The 17,787-nt window shown below is 38.9% G+C and overlaps 1 protein-coding gene across 9 annotated transcripts in view; it reads right to left on the bottom strand.

The window, feature by feature from the left end:
- The window catches only part of RAPGEF4 (Rap guanine nucleotide exchange factor 4), a 226,435-nt gene that overhangs the window by 41,769 nt on the left and 166,879 nt on the right, over window positions 1–17,787 (bottom strand). For all 9 annotated transcript variants that reach the window (XM_048869498.2, XM_048869500.2, XM_048869499.2 and 6 more), the window contains 4 exons: window positions 16,983–17,129; window positions 15,672–15,787; window positions 10,477–10,565; window positions 7,966–8,044 (listed from right to left, as the gene is read on the bottom strand). In XM_048869498.2, the coding sequence (XP_048725455.1) occupies window positions 7,966–8,044; window positions 10,477–10,565; window positions 15,672–15,787; window positions 16,983–17,129 (431 nt within the window). The remainder of the gene's footprint in view (window positions 1–7,965; window positions 8,045–10,476; window positions 10,566–15,671; window positions 15,788–16,982; window positions 17,130–17,787) is intronic.

The raw sequence follows: 17,787 nt of genomic DNA, 5'->3' as shown, positions 1-17,787 counted from the left end.
TGATTGTGGTGGTAACTTGGAGTTGCCTTCCTTGGAAGAATTTTTGGCCATGGCCTCCCCCACATATGATAGCTTTGATATGAATCTGGACATAGTGAACTTTAAGAATTCATTTATTTCCATTGTTTCAGCCAAACCAAAGACTGGGGTTCATTCAGGACACTGTTTCAAGAGTTCACCCAGGAGACTTCAAACTCTTCATTAGAAATCAAAAGGTCTATATTTCAATCTTTTCATTTGAAAATGACACCAAGGGCTCTTGGTTTTTTTTCACAATAAAGCATTATATAAATAAAGCATTAATTGGAAAAAAGACGGGCTTATGAACATGGAATTTTCTAATATCCCTCTGACCAAAAATACCCATAGAGATTAGACATTTCACTAGGATTATTCGGACAGTTATATGACTGCTAAGCTTTTGAGTATGAACAGAGATCTGCATTCTAATTTAGTTTAGAATGGATTTAACATGACTAGGGAAACAACATGTCAACCTATTTATGCGAGTGCTAAGTCCGAGGATCACAGGAAGTAAATAATATATTGCAGGCTATGCAGTCTAATGTTTCAGGCAGCAAATTTAACATTCCACTGAGTCATTTTCCTCATGCTGTTTCTACCTTTCAAACACTTATTATTTCATATATTTTTACCTACTTATTAACTGACTCACCACAGGCAACAATAATTTTTACTGCTCATTTGCTTATTTTTAATTTGGCTCACAATGGCTCCTTTATTAATGTTATCATGGTGCAAGTTAGTGAAAACCTCCTAATTCTACATGTTGTAGATGCATTACAGTTTGCAGTCAGAAACACAATATTATCTATTTTCGCAGTAAGTAAGTGTCAGATATGTAGTTAATTGTGAAACATGAATTAACACCAACATGGTTAAAGCTCTGTACTTAGATCTCAGTTATGTTGACAAAAGATATCGTTGCTAGGAAGCAGTAGCAAGTTTTGAGTCTGTTCTTCCATCTATACAATCAAAATTTAACTACACTAATAACTAATAATTGTGTAAAGCCAATGTGCATCACTGTGATGGAGTGTAAATTCTTGTTGATCTGATGGTAAATAAAGTTAACAAAACATACAATGTATTTTCTGTAGCTGCCCAATGTAAGTATAAGGGTCTAATGGCTAAACTGTTGTTGTGTTTACATGAGACACAGTTTTGATTGGATGATTACAGCTACTTTACACTTTTCATTGGAGGCTCAGAATCAGGTGAAATCAAAAACACCACCCTCCAGGCTCGTGAGTTCACAACAATTTATCTGTGCAGTGAAGAGCAAACTCTAAACAATCTGCTGAAAACTAAGTCACTAAGTTGTTGGTAAAGCCGGTAAAGTGCTTCAGGCGCGGAAGTCAGTGAAGCTGTTGACACTGGTGTAATATTCGAAACAAGATCCCTACATCATGATCACATTCTGGATGGAAGATTTTGTGAGAGTTTTTGAGAAGAGAGAGTTGAGAAATGAAGAGAGAGAAACAAACATGACTGGCCCCAACATAGAACTTCTAAAAGCTGTGTGTTTTCCTGAAGATTTTGTATTCAATTCATATTAAAAATGGTCCAAACCAAACTGCAATTATGAACAAATCCTGACTTTGGGATACCTGGACCTTAATGTTTGTGGCTTGAGCCCATTTCCTACATATATAACGTTTGTTTACTTGTGTGTGTGTATTAATATACATATATTTTGGTACCCATGTACAAACACACACACACGCGCGGATGCGAAAGAGAAACGGACTAGTGTTATTGGTTACTGTTTGGGAAGCTGCTGTTTTCTGGCTGGGAAGGTAGGCTCAACTGTCAGCCCTTCCTGGGTTCTGCACAGTCACAACCTGTAGGCCTCCCTGCTTTTACTGAGTGGCAATTCTCAGGGATTCACACTTTGAGTCTTCTGGATTTCCAGAAGTTTTATTGGCATCCCCAAGGACCCTATTTAGCCACATGATCTGCCTGTCACATGACTTTGCTAATTTTTTCCACCTGGGGAGGCAACCTAAGTGTGTCATGGATGGAGCTGTCCCGCCTCTCCTTAGAGAACCAGTCACCTGTTACATTCCCAGTCAGTTGACTTGTTTTCCACAGATTAAAGTCTTTGGATAAAGTGTGAATCCTTCATTATCTCAAACTCCTTCAGAACTGAATGAGGTATGAGATATTGATCAATGTTTGTTTCATTTTTTCTTAGGTGCATGATATTGATAATATGGTAATTTGTTCCAGCTTAATGCTGTACAATGCAAGTTTTAGTTTCCTTTTTGTTTATTCAGATACAATTTAGAATTCCTCACACTGCTTATTAAAATTTGCTGTAGATTATTATTATTGTTTATATTATGGTGGCTAGATGATTCAATCAGAGCGGAAGCTCTATTCTGTTAGGCACTCTATAGACATATAGTAAAAGAGAGTCCCCTGCCCCAAAGAGCTATAACAATCTGAGTTAGAGAAGATGCAACAAGTGGGTTAATGGAGTGATGGTGAGCAATATCCACCGGTGTAGTAAGACGATCGGTCACAATTATGTATAATAATGCAGATTTTTGGTTAATTCTCAATTAGTGGGTTCAGGGATGGTGAACTTCATTTTCTCCGTGTACTAATAATACCGGTGTTGCTGAGAGCAATATCTGCAAGGAGAAAGTTCACATTGTGGGGGGAGACCTCAATATTGATGCAAAATGTACAGCAATAAAATTAGTGTACTAATTTTATTTTAAGTCATGACAAACTTGTTTGCATCTGTAATGAATATTAAGATACAGCAATAAGAATGTCATAACCAAGATGCCTGGCTTAGCTAATTATGTGACAAAATGTTAAAAGATAATCAAAGAAATTCCAAAAGATTTCTGCTTCTAGCTCCCAAGGACAAGCAAACATCAAGCAGACAAACCATGTCAATTCTTTTAGGAAGAAACTTGATTGTGAAAGGAATGCAGGATTGTGTTACCAAAGCAAGCAATAAATCTACAGGTAAAGTGAGCCTATAACAACCCCGAATCCCCAATTTTCAAAGAAAAATCTGAGTTTTAACCCACACAAAGAATTCTAGAAATATCCCAATTGAAAATGATTTCTTTTGTAAACACATTAGAGTCTTCATTCATTCTTAAATGGTGTGAAATGTTTTACAGAAGAAACTGGTTACTTCAAACTGAAGTTTCCACTTAAAGGTGAAAACCTTTGTTGTTTCTCAAATACTTAAGGTTGCATAAGCTTCTTTTAATATGTATATTTGCAAATATTTTGTATCTAAATGCAATAACTGCCTGATATCATAATAATTGCCTGATATCATTGTTATATGACTAGTAAGATGTTTCATCTACTAATATAGGAAGGTCATTTGATGCCAGACTAATTACTAATGTAAGAAGCCATTTAACCATAGAATATTTACATTAATGGGGAAATAATTAATGAATTACTGGCAGTACACTATCAAACCCTCACTCAATGCAGGAAGACAAGAAAATTATCATTCCAAAAATTGCCATGTGGAGTCAGCAACTTCGGGTAATGACTTTCCAAGAGTTATTTAATTTTGAAAGATTATTTTGAGAACTGAAAGCTCTTATATAAAGAACAGGAGTGTTTGGACTTTTGGAAAACAGAATCTCATTTCCTGTCAAACTCTAATAAAAGTTTTAATAAACTCATAAAATGTTATAAGTTAAAAGAAAGAGTTAAAACTAAATGTAAAAGTTATCTGGATCTTTCCTGCCACAAGAAAAACAAAGGCAATTAAAGAAATGTTGCTTATTCATTAAACAGACTGCGTATTCAGGAGCTGGAACTGTCACATAAGCCAACCGCCAAGGCACAGAACCAATGAAAGAGTGGCAGCAACCAACTTGAATCTAAACTACCCCATTTGTCCCCACATGCTGTCGTTATCTGAATTGTTACTGTAACTGAGTCATTTGAAAAGTAAAGTAAAGTGATTAAAACTGATGACCAGAATTACATGAGAAATGTCCACACTTGTCACAGAGGAAATACAGAGTACAAACACTCATGAAATGTGTTTCTGCCCTTCCTGGCTTCATTGTTTAGCATCATTAAATTTAACTGAAAAAGCAATGTTCTGGCAAGAACTTCAGTCACCTTCTGAAAATAGAAAAGGAGTACTTGTGGCACCTTAGAGACTAACCAATTTATCTGAGCATAAGCTTTTGTGAGCTACAGCTCACTTCATCACAGTATGCATCCGATGAAGTGAGCTGTAGCTCACGAAAGCTTATGCTCAAATAAATTGGTTAGTCTCTAAGGTGCCACAAGTACTCCTTTTCTTTTTGCGAATACAGACTAACACGGCTGTTACTCTGAAACCTTCTGAAAATACAGTCAGATAAACCCTCTGCTACCTGTAATTAATATTCTCAGAATAAAATAATTATAACAAAGTGATTGCCATTAAAACAATCAACATTTGTCTACAGTTAACATACAACCACAGCTATTTCCTATTCCACGTATGGAGAAAACTGGCATTACAGATACCACTGTGTGGTAACATGGACAATGCTGACAATTTTAACGGCGACCACTCACCTACTCTAGGGATACTTTTGTTCTGATGTTTTAATTATTCTGCTTTCATTTTGCACAAAAAAGGAACTGCTGGCTGAAGCAACCACTGACTTTCATCTACTCCAGGTGCCTTAAGAGTTCAGCTATCATGCCAAAGGGATTGTTTTAACTTATAGGCACCTAATGTCTCTCAGTGGAATTCAGCCTGCAGGATAGGAAATCTCTAGCAGGAAAGACAGAGTTTTCAGGCTCTTTATTTCACCATAGTATGAATATGTACTGTGACACTATGCGCCCCATATTCACTATAATGATATGATTATATGGTTATAATATAATTATGACAGGTTTCAGAGTAGCAGCCGTGTTAGTCTGTATTCGCAAAAAGAAAAGGAGTACTTGTGGCACCTTAGAGACTAACAAATTTATTTTAGCATAAGCTTTCGTGAATGCATCCAATGAAGTGAGCTGTAGCTCATGAAAGCTTATGCTCAAATAAATTTGTTAGTCTCTAAGGTGCCACAAGTACTCCTTTTCTTTTTGCGAATATAATTATGATGCATCTTGTACAAAATATGTCATGTGAGGTTTCAATGGAAAAGTTATGGTTTGCTGAATATGATTATCCTATTTGTATGCATGTATCATTTTTGTATCTGGAGTTATGAATATTGACTATGCATCTGTATTTCAAATGTGTTTGCTCCTGGCTAACTCCCATAGGTCAGTTTACATCCAGTCTAGCCAGCACATTGTGAAGGGAATATCCAAGGTAATGGGCCATCAATGAAAACAATGGGACCTGGAAAAAGCTTATCCTCACCTGTGGACGCTTCAGTCAGCATATGGATAATAGCTGCCATGACTTACTGAAGCATGCAAGAGCATGTGACTAGATCAGGTGATACTGAATTCCATTTTAGCGCCTCTAGTTTTCCACAAACTATGTTGGGGGCTTGGCTTGAAACAAAGAAGTTCCCTCCATATGGAAAAAACTATAAGAGGGGGAAGTGACATCACCACTGGGCCTCACTCCCTACAACACAAACTCTGGAAACACCTTAGGAATAAAGACTGAACTGAGCAAGATGGGGTCCCAGGTGGGAAAAAAGGAAACCTGCCTGTATATGAAAGTTTGGTGGACTGTTTGTACTATCTAACAGGATGAGACACGGCTTGATTCAAATCCTATCCAGTTTAGAGAATTTAGACTGAATTTTTGTTTATTTCCTTGGTAATCTGCATGCTATTACTTATAAACACTTAAAATCTATCTTTCTGTAGTTAATGAATTTGTTTTATATTTTTTACCTAAAACAATGTGTTGTTTGAATTGTAAAGGGAAATCTGCGCAGGAATGGGGGCTGGTCCATTGTCCTCTCCACATCCAGGGAGGGGCGGACTGCGTAATCTTCTTTACTGGTCAGGCTTTTGACCAGGGTAAGACAGTGCAGCTCTGGGGTCCTAGGCTGTGGAGCTGGGGCAGGAGGGGCAGTGCTGGCTGTAGCCTCTCTATTGTTAGTTCATGAGAGGCTGAGGAGAAGCACTCACATAACTACAGGTGGGTGAATCCTTGTCTGTGTCAGTGTGTGTGTGACTGCAAGTCCTGGAGAGGATTGTAGATTGTCACAGCATCAGTGTGAGAGGGAGTCCAGGCTGGGGAGTCAGAGAGCTCAGTGGTACCCTGTCATAAATATAAAGGGAAGGGTAAACCCCTTTGAAATTCTTCCTGGCCAGGGGAAAGCTCCTCTCACCTGTAAAGGATTAAGAAGCTAAAGGTAACCTCGCTGGCACCTGACCAAAATGACCAATGAGGAGACAAGATACTTTCAAAAGCTGGGAGGAGGGAGAGAAACAAAGGGTCTGTGTGTCTGTCTATATGCTGGTCTTTACCGGGGATAGACCAGGAATGGAGTCTTAGAACTTTTAGTAAGTAATCTAGCTAGGTATGTGTTAGATTATGATTTCTTTAAATGGCTGAGAAAAGAATTGTGCTGAATAGAATAACTATTTCTGTCTGGGTATCTTTTTTGTAACTTAAGGTTTTGCCTAGAGGGGTTCTCTATGTTTTTGAATCTAATTACCCTGTAAGATATCTACCATCCTGATTTTACAGGGGGGATTTCTTTATTTCTATTTACTTCTATTTTTATTAAAAGTCTTCTTGTAAGAAAACTGAATGCTTTTTCATTGTTCTCAGATCCAAGGGTTTGGGTCTGTGGTCACCTATGCAAATTGGTGAGGCTTTTTATCCAACATTTCCCAGGAAAGGGGGGGTGCAAGTGTTGGGAGGATTGTTCATTGTTCTTAAGATCCAAGGGTCTGGGTCTGTAGTCACCTAGGCAAATTGGTGAGGCTTTTACCAAACCTTGTCCAGGAAGTGGGGTGCAAGGTTTTGGGAAGTATTTTGGGGGGAAAGACGCGTCCAAACAGCTCTTCCCCAGTAACCAGTATTAGTTTGGTGGTGGTAGCGGCCAATCCAAGGACGACGGGTGGAATATTTTGTACCTTGGGGAAGTTTTGACCTAAGCTGGTAAAGATAAGCTTAGGAGGTTTTTCATGCAGGTCCCCACATCTGTACCCTAGAGTTCAGAGTGGGGGAGGAACCTTGACATACCCCAGTTCCAAGTTGCATCACAGGGGGGGACCCTCACATGTACCACTTGCTGGCAGCTTAAACATACATGGGTAGGCTTGGCAAAAAAAATGTTTTAAATAATTTTGACAGGTAATATCAATGTTTATTTTAAACATTTATTTATTTATCAATTTTTATTTATTTAATAATGTTTATTTTAAGCATTTATTTATTTATCAATGTTTATTTATTTAACAATGTTTATTTTAAGCATTTATTTTTATCAATTTAAATGTTCACGTTTGAGAAAATTATGGGTTTTAAGCATTTTAAATATTTTTTGTCTATTTAAATCATCACAGTTGCAAGAAATTATGGGGCTTGTGTCAGGCAATGGTGGGGGGCAGACAATTATTTAATGACTGCAGATATTGAGATTCAAAAACTTAAAGCTTTATAGCCATTAAAACACAAATTATCAACATCACATGTCAAAACCTACAAAGTAAATATCCTTAAATCAAACTCTTACATTCTTAAGCAGCATTTAATGTTGATTACTATCGATGGAAATATTTTTTGTTGGTTTGTGTGTGTACAGTGAAATCTACATTACCAATGTTTACCAATAAAAATCTAATCCTTCCAAGCCTAATTATGAGTATTCTGTCATTCACACACTGGGAGGTAGGCCATAAAAGTGAGGCTCCATTAAACTTTACTTGTCTTTGGAGAGCTATGAGTTTTTCAGAATGTATCTGTCTCTTTTCTAATAGGAATGATCTTAAAAGAAATGTAAAATTTTCATCACAAAAGGATATTGTGCCATCAAGGCTGGGCAAAGCTGACTATTTGGCATAAAAACACAGTGCATCATAACAAAATCATTTAAAACAGAATCTGTGAAGAGAAAAACAAATAAAGCAGAAAGTTAAGTTCTTGCAAACAACTCAGGGTTCATAACAATGATGCTTCTTTCAGTTAAAGATCTCATTGACTTCCTGAAGACTGTGAAGAGGTCAGCAGTTGACTCGGTTTTGTATTTTTTGGGTACAGTATTAAACTTGAGTACAGAGAATCTATGTATTTATCATGAAATAATTATTTATTTGCCTTCTCGGAATTGATTCTGCTGTTGTTATGCTTCTAGATTTGATAGGTGCCTTGCTTTAGTAGATGTACTACTACACAGTCTGCATCAAATGAATCCTTGCCATGAAATACTGCACTAAGGTTCTGATTCAGCAAGGTACGTTAGCATGTGCCTTATTTTAAGCATACATTTATATCCATTTGACTTCAATGGGCTTATAATAAATACTTCAGAAGAAGGCATCCCACACATCACAATACTCCCGTACAACAGTAAAATATTTGGGCATAATTCTCATGTACACTAAGATCGTCAGTGTAATGAGAATGAGGCACTCTACATCTTGGTACCTAGGAAGCACCTATCAATGTATCAGCATAACAATTCCAAATAGAATACTAAGATGGGGAAGAATTCCTTGCTGACTCCAGTTGGCACCAGCAAAAGACCAGAAATAAGTAGATTGATAGTCAAAGATCTAATTTATATTTTGATTCAAATCAATTCACAATTAGGAAATTTGAATTAAACATAGAAAACAGATGTATAATGAGATTAATAATACAAATATAACATTTTTAGGTTGGAAAGAAATGAAGGTCTAACTATACCATGCACTACATTCTGGCAACTGAAGAGCTACCTCTTCCCTCCCAATGAGATGTTAGTGGGGTTGCACTGGTGTAAATGAGGGCATCTTTTACCCCTTGGACTTGTGATGATGTATAAGCGGGACTGATCTGGATTGGCTTTCAGAGCCCAGCATAAATCTGAGGGTGGGCAGTTTGTTTTAATTGTAAACGAAGCAAATTTTATATGGAATCAGTGAAGCACAATAAACCCATTACCCCGGGGAGCCATTTTATAGAGCCACTTTTTATAGTGTAACAACAATTTAAGATCTTGTAATGGAGGGCTATCAAGGAAAACATGGCGTGACAGCTGTGCTATCCATACTGTACCATTGCTTCCACTCTTTATATAATTTAGCATCTGGAAGTGTCTTTCTGTTCGAAGTATATAAAATCCTATGGACCTCAGCCAGAGTATTCTTTGTATAATTCACAAAACAAACGGGTTTAGTTGTTTTTAATTTAAGAGAATTGCACAAATGAAAAATCAGTGGTTTCAGAAGTTTGTGCCCCTACCACTTAAGAATGACTTTGTTTGTGAAATGTGATGTTTTGCAGGCCATCAGGCTGAAATATGGAATTTTGCCACTGGACGTTTTGGAAAAGAAATGTTTTGAAACAATTTAAAAGTTTAAGACTATTTAGAAAGTTAAAGGATAGGGATGGTAAACTTGCCATCAGATGTTTTCAGACATGAAGTCCCTATGCCCCGCTTCTGTTGCTAGATGAGTATGCAACTGTATGGCAAGCTTATTTTATTCACAAAAGCAATTAAAACAGAGAAGTTAAAAGTCATCATGCAATCTTTCAGCACACAGGCTGATGCACTGATTATATCACTACTAATCTATGAATTATTTAAGAATGCCTTTACACTCATGCTTCCTAACCATCTGTAAGGTCAAAAACATGCTTACTGAAGGGGTGTCCTACTTGATATACAGTAACATAATATAAATTATCTGTGCCAGTTTACAACTACTATTATTATGAGAAATGCTTTTTTCTTGACTTTTCTTTAATGAAAAGATCTCCAAGGCGTAAGATAGCAGACACATACATTCTTGAATCTGACAGCTCCGCTGGTGTAAACTGCTGCAGCTCTGTAGGCTTCGATGGAGCTGCAGCAATTTACATAGCAGAGGGTTTGGTCCTTGATGGTGCTGAATTCCTTGTTTGAATAAGAGTCCATTGAAAAAGTATAATAAAGAAATTTAAAGTGATGCAGGAGGGATCAAGGTTAGTGCATAGTATTATGTGGCATGCGTCATGACAAGTACATTCTGTGGTGGCAACGTCACTGGGTTATGGCAGGTCTCCATTTATCATCATAGCTGTGACCAATAAAAGCAATTGGCTGTATTACAACATCTTGTGAGACTTTGCTGCTTTGCTATCAATAGACACTCCAAACCCTAAATAAGGATGGTGGATCATCATCTTAAATTTTGAATTTCCCAGCTTTTTAAAATTTGTATCTAAATGTTGATTAGATTAATTTCTGCAGATAATTAAAGGCTGCATTCCCAAGCATAACATTTTCACTTACATCTCGAGAGCCTATCTTATTTATGAATAGAAATACAGCTTTTGTCAGATAATTCTACCTGTCGCTTCATTTAAAGTTGATTCAAGGCGCATAGTTTCTAGAAAGTGCTCTAAAATTTTCTCTGGAGTTCCTGACATCACAGTATACCTGTGGAAGAGAAAAGAAGCAATTAATTTTCTAAAGGCACAATGAAAATGTCAACTGAAGAAATAATTGGTACTAGAGAGAAGTGGAACCTAAGACTTCTGAGCACAGGAATGGAAGTCAAGAACAATACAAGAGAGCAAATACCTGCTCTGACACGGACTCTCTGTGTGGCCCAGGGGAAAGAATCACTCAACCTCTTTGCTTCAGGTTCCCCATCTGTAAAATGCGAACAATAATACTTACCTTCTTACCATGAGGTCTAAGATGATAAAGGGCCCCATTCTCCACTGCAATACTCCAGTTTTACACCATTGATTTCAATGGAGTTGCACTGGTGTAAAACTGGAGCAGAGAAATGGTGAATCAGACCTTTCCGAAAAACACTGTCAGTGCTAAGTATTATCAAGGACAAAAATCTCAGCAACAACAAAATTGCTGAAAATGTAGGCTTTAGATGGATTTAAACAGAGTAACTCTTAGGGGGAGATGGGCACTACTATTTATCATCATCAGTGCTCAAAGGGAAAACAATGAAAGCAAACGAATGCCTGCAGTACTGCAGGTCTGAGCTGGGGAAAGGACATAGTGGCAGACAGTAACCTCCAGCGGTGGAACTTCAAAACTTGCCAATTGCCTTAGGTAACTGCAGGAAATAAGTATCTGCTTAACTTCAGTACTTGCACCACTTCTAACAGTAAATCTAGTGAGATACGGACAGTGAGGTTATCATATGTATTGCAGGGAACACTGACAAGATTTATGTACCACTCCAGCACTATAGCAGAGGATATTACAGAATAGAGCTGCACTGATTAACTGTCCTCTCTTTCCTTCTTTCCTAGTGAATAGGATTTCTTTTTATCTTCCATTTCATTCTTTCAATCTTTGCATCATTCTTCCACGTTGAAGTGAAAAAGTATGAAACTTAAAAAAAACCCCGAAACCCTAGGAGAAGTGTAGGTGTTCTGCTCCTGCTGAGAAATAAGTGGTGGAGCTGAGCTCCTGTGAGCTCCTCCTCACTTTGAGCACTGACCATCACAGTTCTTTTACCTGCCAGCCCCTTTGGAAGAACAGTATTGAAGTCCCAAGAACACAAACACTTGTTAAGCCAGTGCACATCCTTGTAGAGATACTAACCAAGTCTGTAGGTGAGTGAGGCAGAGAGAACCCAGTTTGCTGCACTTTGAATATGAAAGTGAAAACGAAGTAACGAAGTGGCCTACAGTGACTGTAGACAGCAGCAACGCTCTGAGAGGTGTCAGTCAGTAACACTGCATGTGTGTGATCACCCACGAATAGAGAACTTAGAGCTTGGAAGAGAGAACTTCAGAGTTAGCTCTTCGTAGCAAGCCTGTCATTCTTTGAAACTGTGGCTCAGTGAGCTGCAGCAGACGAGGGGGCGGGGAGGGACCCAAACTGCAGTTCAGGGCATCTGGTCCCAAAATGGAGCCTTTCTTAGGATTAAGAGAATAGAAAAAATAGTTCTTGACAGGATGTCTCAGGGAACTAACAATACACTACACAGTGTTTCACCTCTATACAATTTAGTAGGGATCAAAAGTCTGAAGGTAGTTTAGTATCTTATATAAAGTCACTTGCTTGTCTTATTTTACTTCCTAGGGAGAAAGTGCCCACATCAAAATTGGTACCTTTGTTGACAGTCTCAGCAGAGAAGCTAAGGTTTGAATGGACAGGGAGAACGAACCACCCTCCCAGCCAGAGAGGTGAGCTCTCCGGCTCAGGCCTGAGCAACACTGCTGGGGCAGTATGGGGAAGGTTGCATGGCCTCTGCCAGAATGGTTTGACCAGGACTTTCAAAGGTGGGTACTTACAGTTAAATTCCTGACTTAGGCATCTAAATAAGTGGCCTGATTTTCAAAAGCACTGAGCACTCACTAACTCCCAAAGACTCAGCATTTTGGAAATCAAGCACTTATTTAGGTGTCTAAATATGGACTTTGAAACCTAACGTTTGCCACTCACTCCATTTACTACCTCTTAGCAGAAACTAGAGATGTCACACTCACAAGTACTAATTGAGTTTAAAAGGTTTAAGATAAAAATACTTTATCAAACATTCTGTCAGTAGAATAAGCTGGACTCTGAAAAAATAATTTGTGAATGCTTAAATTTTAAGCCATTTTGTTTTTTCTCTGCTTCTGACCCTTTTGTGTTTGCTTTCTGTGAATGTTCGCTGGCAGGAGTGTTCACAGAAACAATATATTTAAGAAAATTGATAAAATATTTCTGAAAAGCAACCTTAGAATTTTCATTGAAAGTATTCACCCTGGAAGCTTGATTTTGAAAACTACCCTCATCTAGCCAGGGAGCACAAACATACTACATGACTTATCTGTTCAAATTTTGAATTGTTAAATGTCAGATACTAGAAGTAATACTCATAGCAAAGAGTTTTCAAGAAATCCAGTGTTTGAAATATGTTTGCATAAAACATTCATTGAACCGTTTAAGAAATGTGCAAAATTATGTGGTCACAATCAAGTCACAAAAAGCAAAATGGGTAAAATCTAGAGGACCAAATTCCCTGCTGATATAAAATAGTGCAGTTCCACTGACTACAACTGAGTTTCACTCATTTACACTACTAAAGAATTTGGCCCTGTGGCAGGGTGGACTAGGCTCAGAGGCCTCCTGCTGGAGGCCTCGCAGCCCTGAATCACCCTGTCCCAGAATAGAGCAGCGAGGAGTCCCCTAGGCAATCTAGAGAAGAGCAGACAATCAGAGGGGCTGCTGGAGTGACCAATAAGTGGCCACAAAGGCCAGATAAAAGGCAAGCAGCTGAGCAGAGCCTTCAGTTGCTGTGTGGAGCTCGACGAGGGAGGATCGGGTGCCTGGCTGGCTAGACGAACAGCAGGACTGTGGACAGCTCACCGCAGAGAGCTCACCAGACAGAACTGAGCCCAGCGAAGACTGCCAAAGACCGGGTGCCTGGCTGGCTGGATAGTATAGCAGCAGAGCCATCTAAAGGTCAGTGGGGGCAGGCTGAACCCAGGGGACTGAGCACAAAACCTGGCCAGACCAGACGAGGGTACCGAGATGGACTCCACTGGTCTGGTTACAGACTGAATCTAGGGAGGGCTGCTGAGAAGGACACCAGCTGAGGGTACCGAGATGGGCCCCGGCTAAGTGTCTGAAGAAGGCAGTGCCTCTGGGAAGAGGCCTAAGAGCTATACCATACCAGGGCCGCGATAAGAACTCAGGACTGTATACCCCAGAAGTGGGGGACAGCGTGTGCAGCTTGGACGGAGGGCTGAGTTGCCGAAAACCAGTTGAGAGAACCAGCAGCTGGGGGATGCTCGCGAGAGGCAGTTGCCACCCCGCTGAAAGAACAAAAAAACCCAGAGCAGGCTCAAACCTAACAGAGAGAAAGGGGGCCATTCATGAGAGGTGGGTGCTCCCCTCCCCTGAAAAAGAACTGTGTTTGCAGGCACTACTGGCCAAAGAAAAGGGGGCCCACATGAGAGGTGGGTGCTAACCCTTTTACAGGCCCTAAAACTAAACTGTTTGCTGAGAGGGAATGTCTGGGTCTAATAACTTAGTCATAGGGTGTGATGACAGATTACACAGCAGATGAAAAATGTGTGTAAAAATATAAGGAATACTTTATTTAAATCCCTACAGATAAAATATCATTATAAATACTGTAACAGATGGGCTGTAATCACACATCAGAGGAAAATTGTACTAAAAATGGGCAGTGCCAGCACTTAACTTAACTTAAGTCTCATCTTAACTAATAAAAAATCCCTCAAAATAGAAGGAAAACGAGTTCCTTATCTGAGTAAAAGTGAGGAGCAGAAAAAAGGCTCCAGTACTTCTCAATACATAATGTTAGCTGTGGTAGAGATGCCAACCTTACTGGATACATGATGGCAAAGGGCACATCCATTATTGTCCAAGGAAACTGCACAACATTCCTGTGAAATGACAATACTTGGGGGTGGGGGGGAAATCACTGCCATCTCCTGCTGTATTTTGCCACAGCCTAGAGTTAGGACACTCTCCTGCAACGTGCGAGATCAATTCCCTGCTCCACATAAGACATAGAAAGGGGAACTGAAGCAGGTCTCCCACATCTCAGATGAGTGCCCTAACCACTGGACTAAAGGTTAAAAGGGAGGTACCAGCTTTTCTGGCCATTTTGTGAACATCACGCTTTATTTCCTTTGCTTTTATTTTGAAAATGCCCAGAAATTAAATGTTTTATTCAACCAGAAACAAAACTTTTATCAACTTTTTCAATTCACCGTTTCCCCCACCCCAAATTTTCAGTTTTAGTTTAACCCAATTTTTTTTTTCAGAACTGCCAGGTATTTGTCCAGCTCTACATGTGAATGCATGTGTGTGCAAAATATGCATGTGGATGCAAATGTGTGTGCATGAGGTCATTACTTCTGTGCTGGGGAATTTAAACTATTGAAATACAACCTGACTGTATTTTTCAAGTGTAGAAAACCAGTAAGTTTCACAGCCCCTGTCTTGGGGATTTTTTCCAGCAGTTCCATTCGTTTGCAATATTGATAACTTGACTTCCCTGGACACTCTTACTTCATTTCAGAATGGTGCTTCCTGCTTCTAGGTAAGAAGGCAGGGGAAATGTGGTGAATATTATAGAAAATAATGCAAGCCTATTCAGGGAGTTACTTTCCTGTCTGAATTCTTCACACTGTGTATAAATTGAACCTAGCAAATTTTTATTCAAATCCTGAATCTGAAATCCAAAGAGGAAACATCTGTACTTAGTAACAAAACAATGTACTTTCCCCATGCATTTTACACAATTGCTCTGCTTAATGGGGTTTCATCATTCCCCATGTGCAATCTATTTAAAAGTCATTCATGAGAGGAATATTTACAGTTAGAGCCTTAGAGAATTATTGTGTAAAGTTGTACACCTACTGCGTAGCTGGAAATTGATATATTATGCACTACAGGGCATGTGATTAGCTGATGCTAAAAAAACAACAACCCTTACATACATTGAATTCTTCCACAGAAAGGGAGAATATGCTATTGTTTAGATAATAATACTGTATGAAAAGGTTAATCACAGTCTGACATTTGCACTATTGAATGAAAACATACTTGTGCTGAGGTTGTGAGTTTCCTTGATTAGAAGCTCTGTTTCCTGCTGGGATCTTTTCCAATACCAAGACATCTTGGTCATGTTCTTTGAGTCTTACTGTATTTGCTTCAACATCCTGCAAGACAAGTTATTTTTAATACAGTTACTGCACCTGACTTGGCTGCTTAATTACTTTTTAAAAATGAATGACTTTCAAATAACTTCAACAAAAACTGAGGAGCCAAGTCTCTGTGGCTGGTCCTTCCCATGTTTGTTTCCCTCTCTGCACCCTTTCTCCCTGCAGGCAGAGTGAAGAGGATCTGTAACTGGACTCTCCTGGTGGGCATGTGGAGAATCACGGGGAAGTCTAGTGCAGCAGCCTCTAGGAAGGGGATCACAGGTATGAGGTGGGAAGAAAGCAGATTGCCAGAACCAACCCTTCTCCTCACCTTTAAAATGTAGTCATTTCAACCCCTGCCCTTCCATGATCATCATTATCCATAATCTGGCATTTGTTGACCATTCATTTTTAAATACTGTTCTTTTGGAAGGATGATAGAAGAATTATAAATCCTAGCCCAATAAATTGTTAGAGCTTCTCAGAGTGTAGGGTGGAAACAATTTTATATACAAGTAAAACAAAGACAGAGCCAAAACTGGTGCACATTTAAACACAAATGAAAAGCAACCTGGCACCCAGGTTTTAGTACATCAGTGCAGTCTTTGAAATCCTGCTAAAATCAGACAGCAAGAGCTACATAAAACTCAACTGGAGTCTCCAAGACCAACCAGGTCTCAGTACCTAAAGCATCTCACTCCTTATTAGTTCAGGTGCCACTCAGTAGCAGCAAGAAAATTTTCATGTACAGCGCTCTCTGAGCTGATTTTGTCATCACTCCAGAAGGCACATAGACATTCCAATGTAGGGTAATGATGTTTCTGGCCTTGTGTATTGTGGGATGTTCCCAACCAATCACAATCAGATCATCTGGGCCCAGGTTCAAGTTATAAACACCACAACTGAGCTTTTCTTCTAACATTAATAACCACAAAAATTGGGCCTGTACATCTTTCCAGATCCTTTGAGAAGGGGTCAATGTATTTTTCTGTAGTTTACTTAATGTACTACTTGTGTTTTTGTTTTTTTTTCTAGGATGTTACGTCTCTCTTCTTTAATTACAAGTTATTTCAAATGATGCTTTGGGTTGATTGTCATTTATTGATACTAATGACACAGGTTCTGAAAATGTTTGCAAGGTTAGAAAGCAGGCCACTGGAGGTGGCAAATATCAGAGGACCGGTGTTCGTGTCATGTCTTACCCAACACTTACCCTAAGTATTCTATTAAAGTCCTCCTTGTCTACTCTCAAGAAGTGGCAGTTATCTTCTCGTAAAACAATAGACGCTGCTCTTGGAGCATCATTCACTAGAGCTAACTTGCCAAAATCATCTCCTTCGTGTAGGGTACATACAACACCCTAGAAACAGCAAAACATTTATACACAAAAATCATCATTATACTTCATCCCATTGAAATGCCATGTGCAAACACCAGACTTCAAAATCCAATATTAAAACAAATGTATTTGGCAGGAAATCAACAGCAAAAATAATGACTAGGAAACAATACTTGATAACTGCTTATTACTATTACCAGAGAAAGGCAAGAACAGAAAAGAATGGGCTTGCTCTCTGAAATTAGACTCAGAGCAAAGGACTCTTCTGGCCTTGCTGATGACAGCAAGCTCTTGATTTACAAAAAGAGACCATGCAAAATACAGATCTAGTTTACTGAAGAACAGATTTTGAGTGAAATTCTCTTCTCCAACAGTGTCAGTCTCTGTTACCTATTCTGCTCTTTTCCCTAACGCACATGCCTATGATGGATGTCCTGATCTAATGATAGGAGAATCTAGGTGGAATGGAGGTACAAATTTCCATCTTCCAGTTTAGGTAAAGGAGGCTGATCATTCCTCATATACCAAGGAGGTCCTCACAGGAGGTGGGAAAACCACTGTAATAAGTCAACAGATTGGTGGTAGAGGATTTGATCATTAGAAATATGAATAGCTGGATATGTGATGATTGTGAGAACTGTTCAGTGACTTACCAGCTATATAGATGACAGAGCTCACA

The sequence above is a fragment of the Caretta caretta genome, chromosome 11, assembly GCF_965140235.1.
Source record: "Caretta caretta isolate rCarCar2 chromosome 11, rCarCar1.hap1, whole genome shotgun sequence".
NCBI lineage: Eukaryota > Metazoa > Chordata > Testudines > Cheloniidae > Caretta > Caretta caretta.
This window is presented reverse-complemented; position numbering and strand designations above follow the sequence as displayed.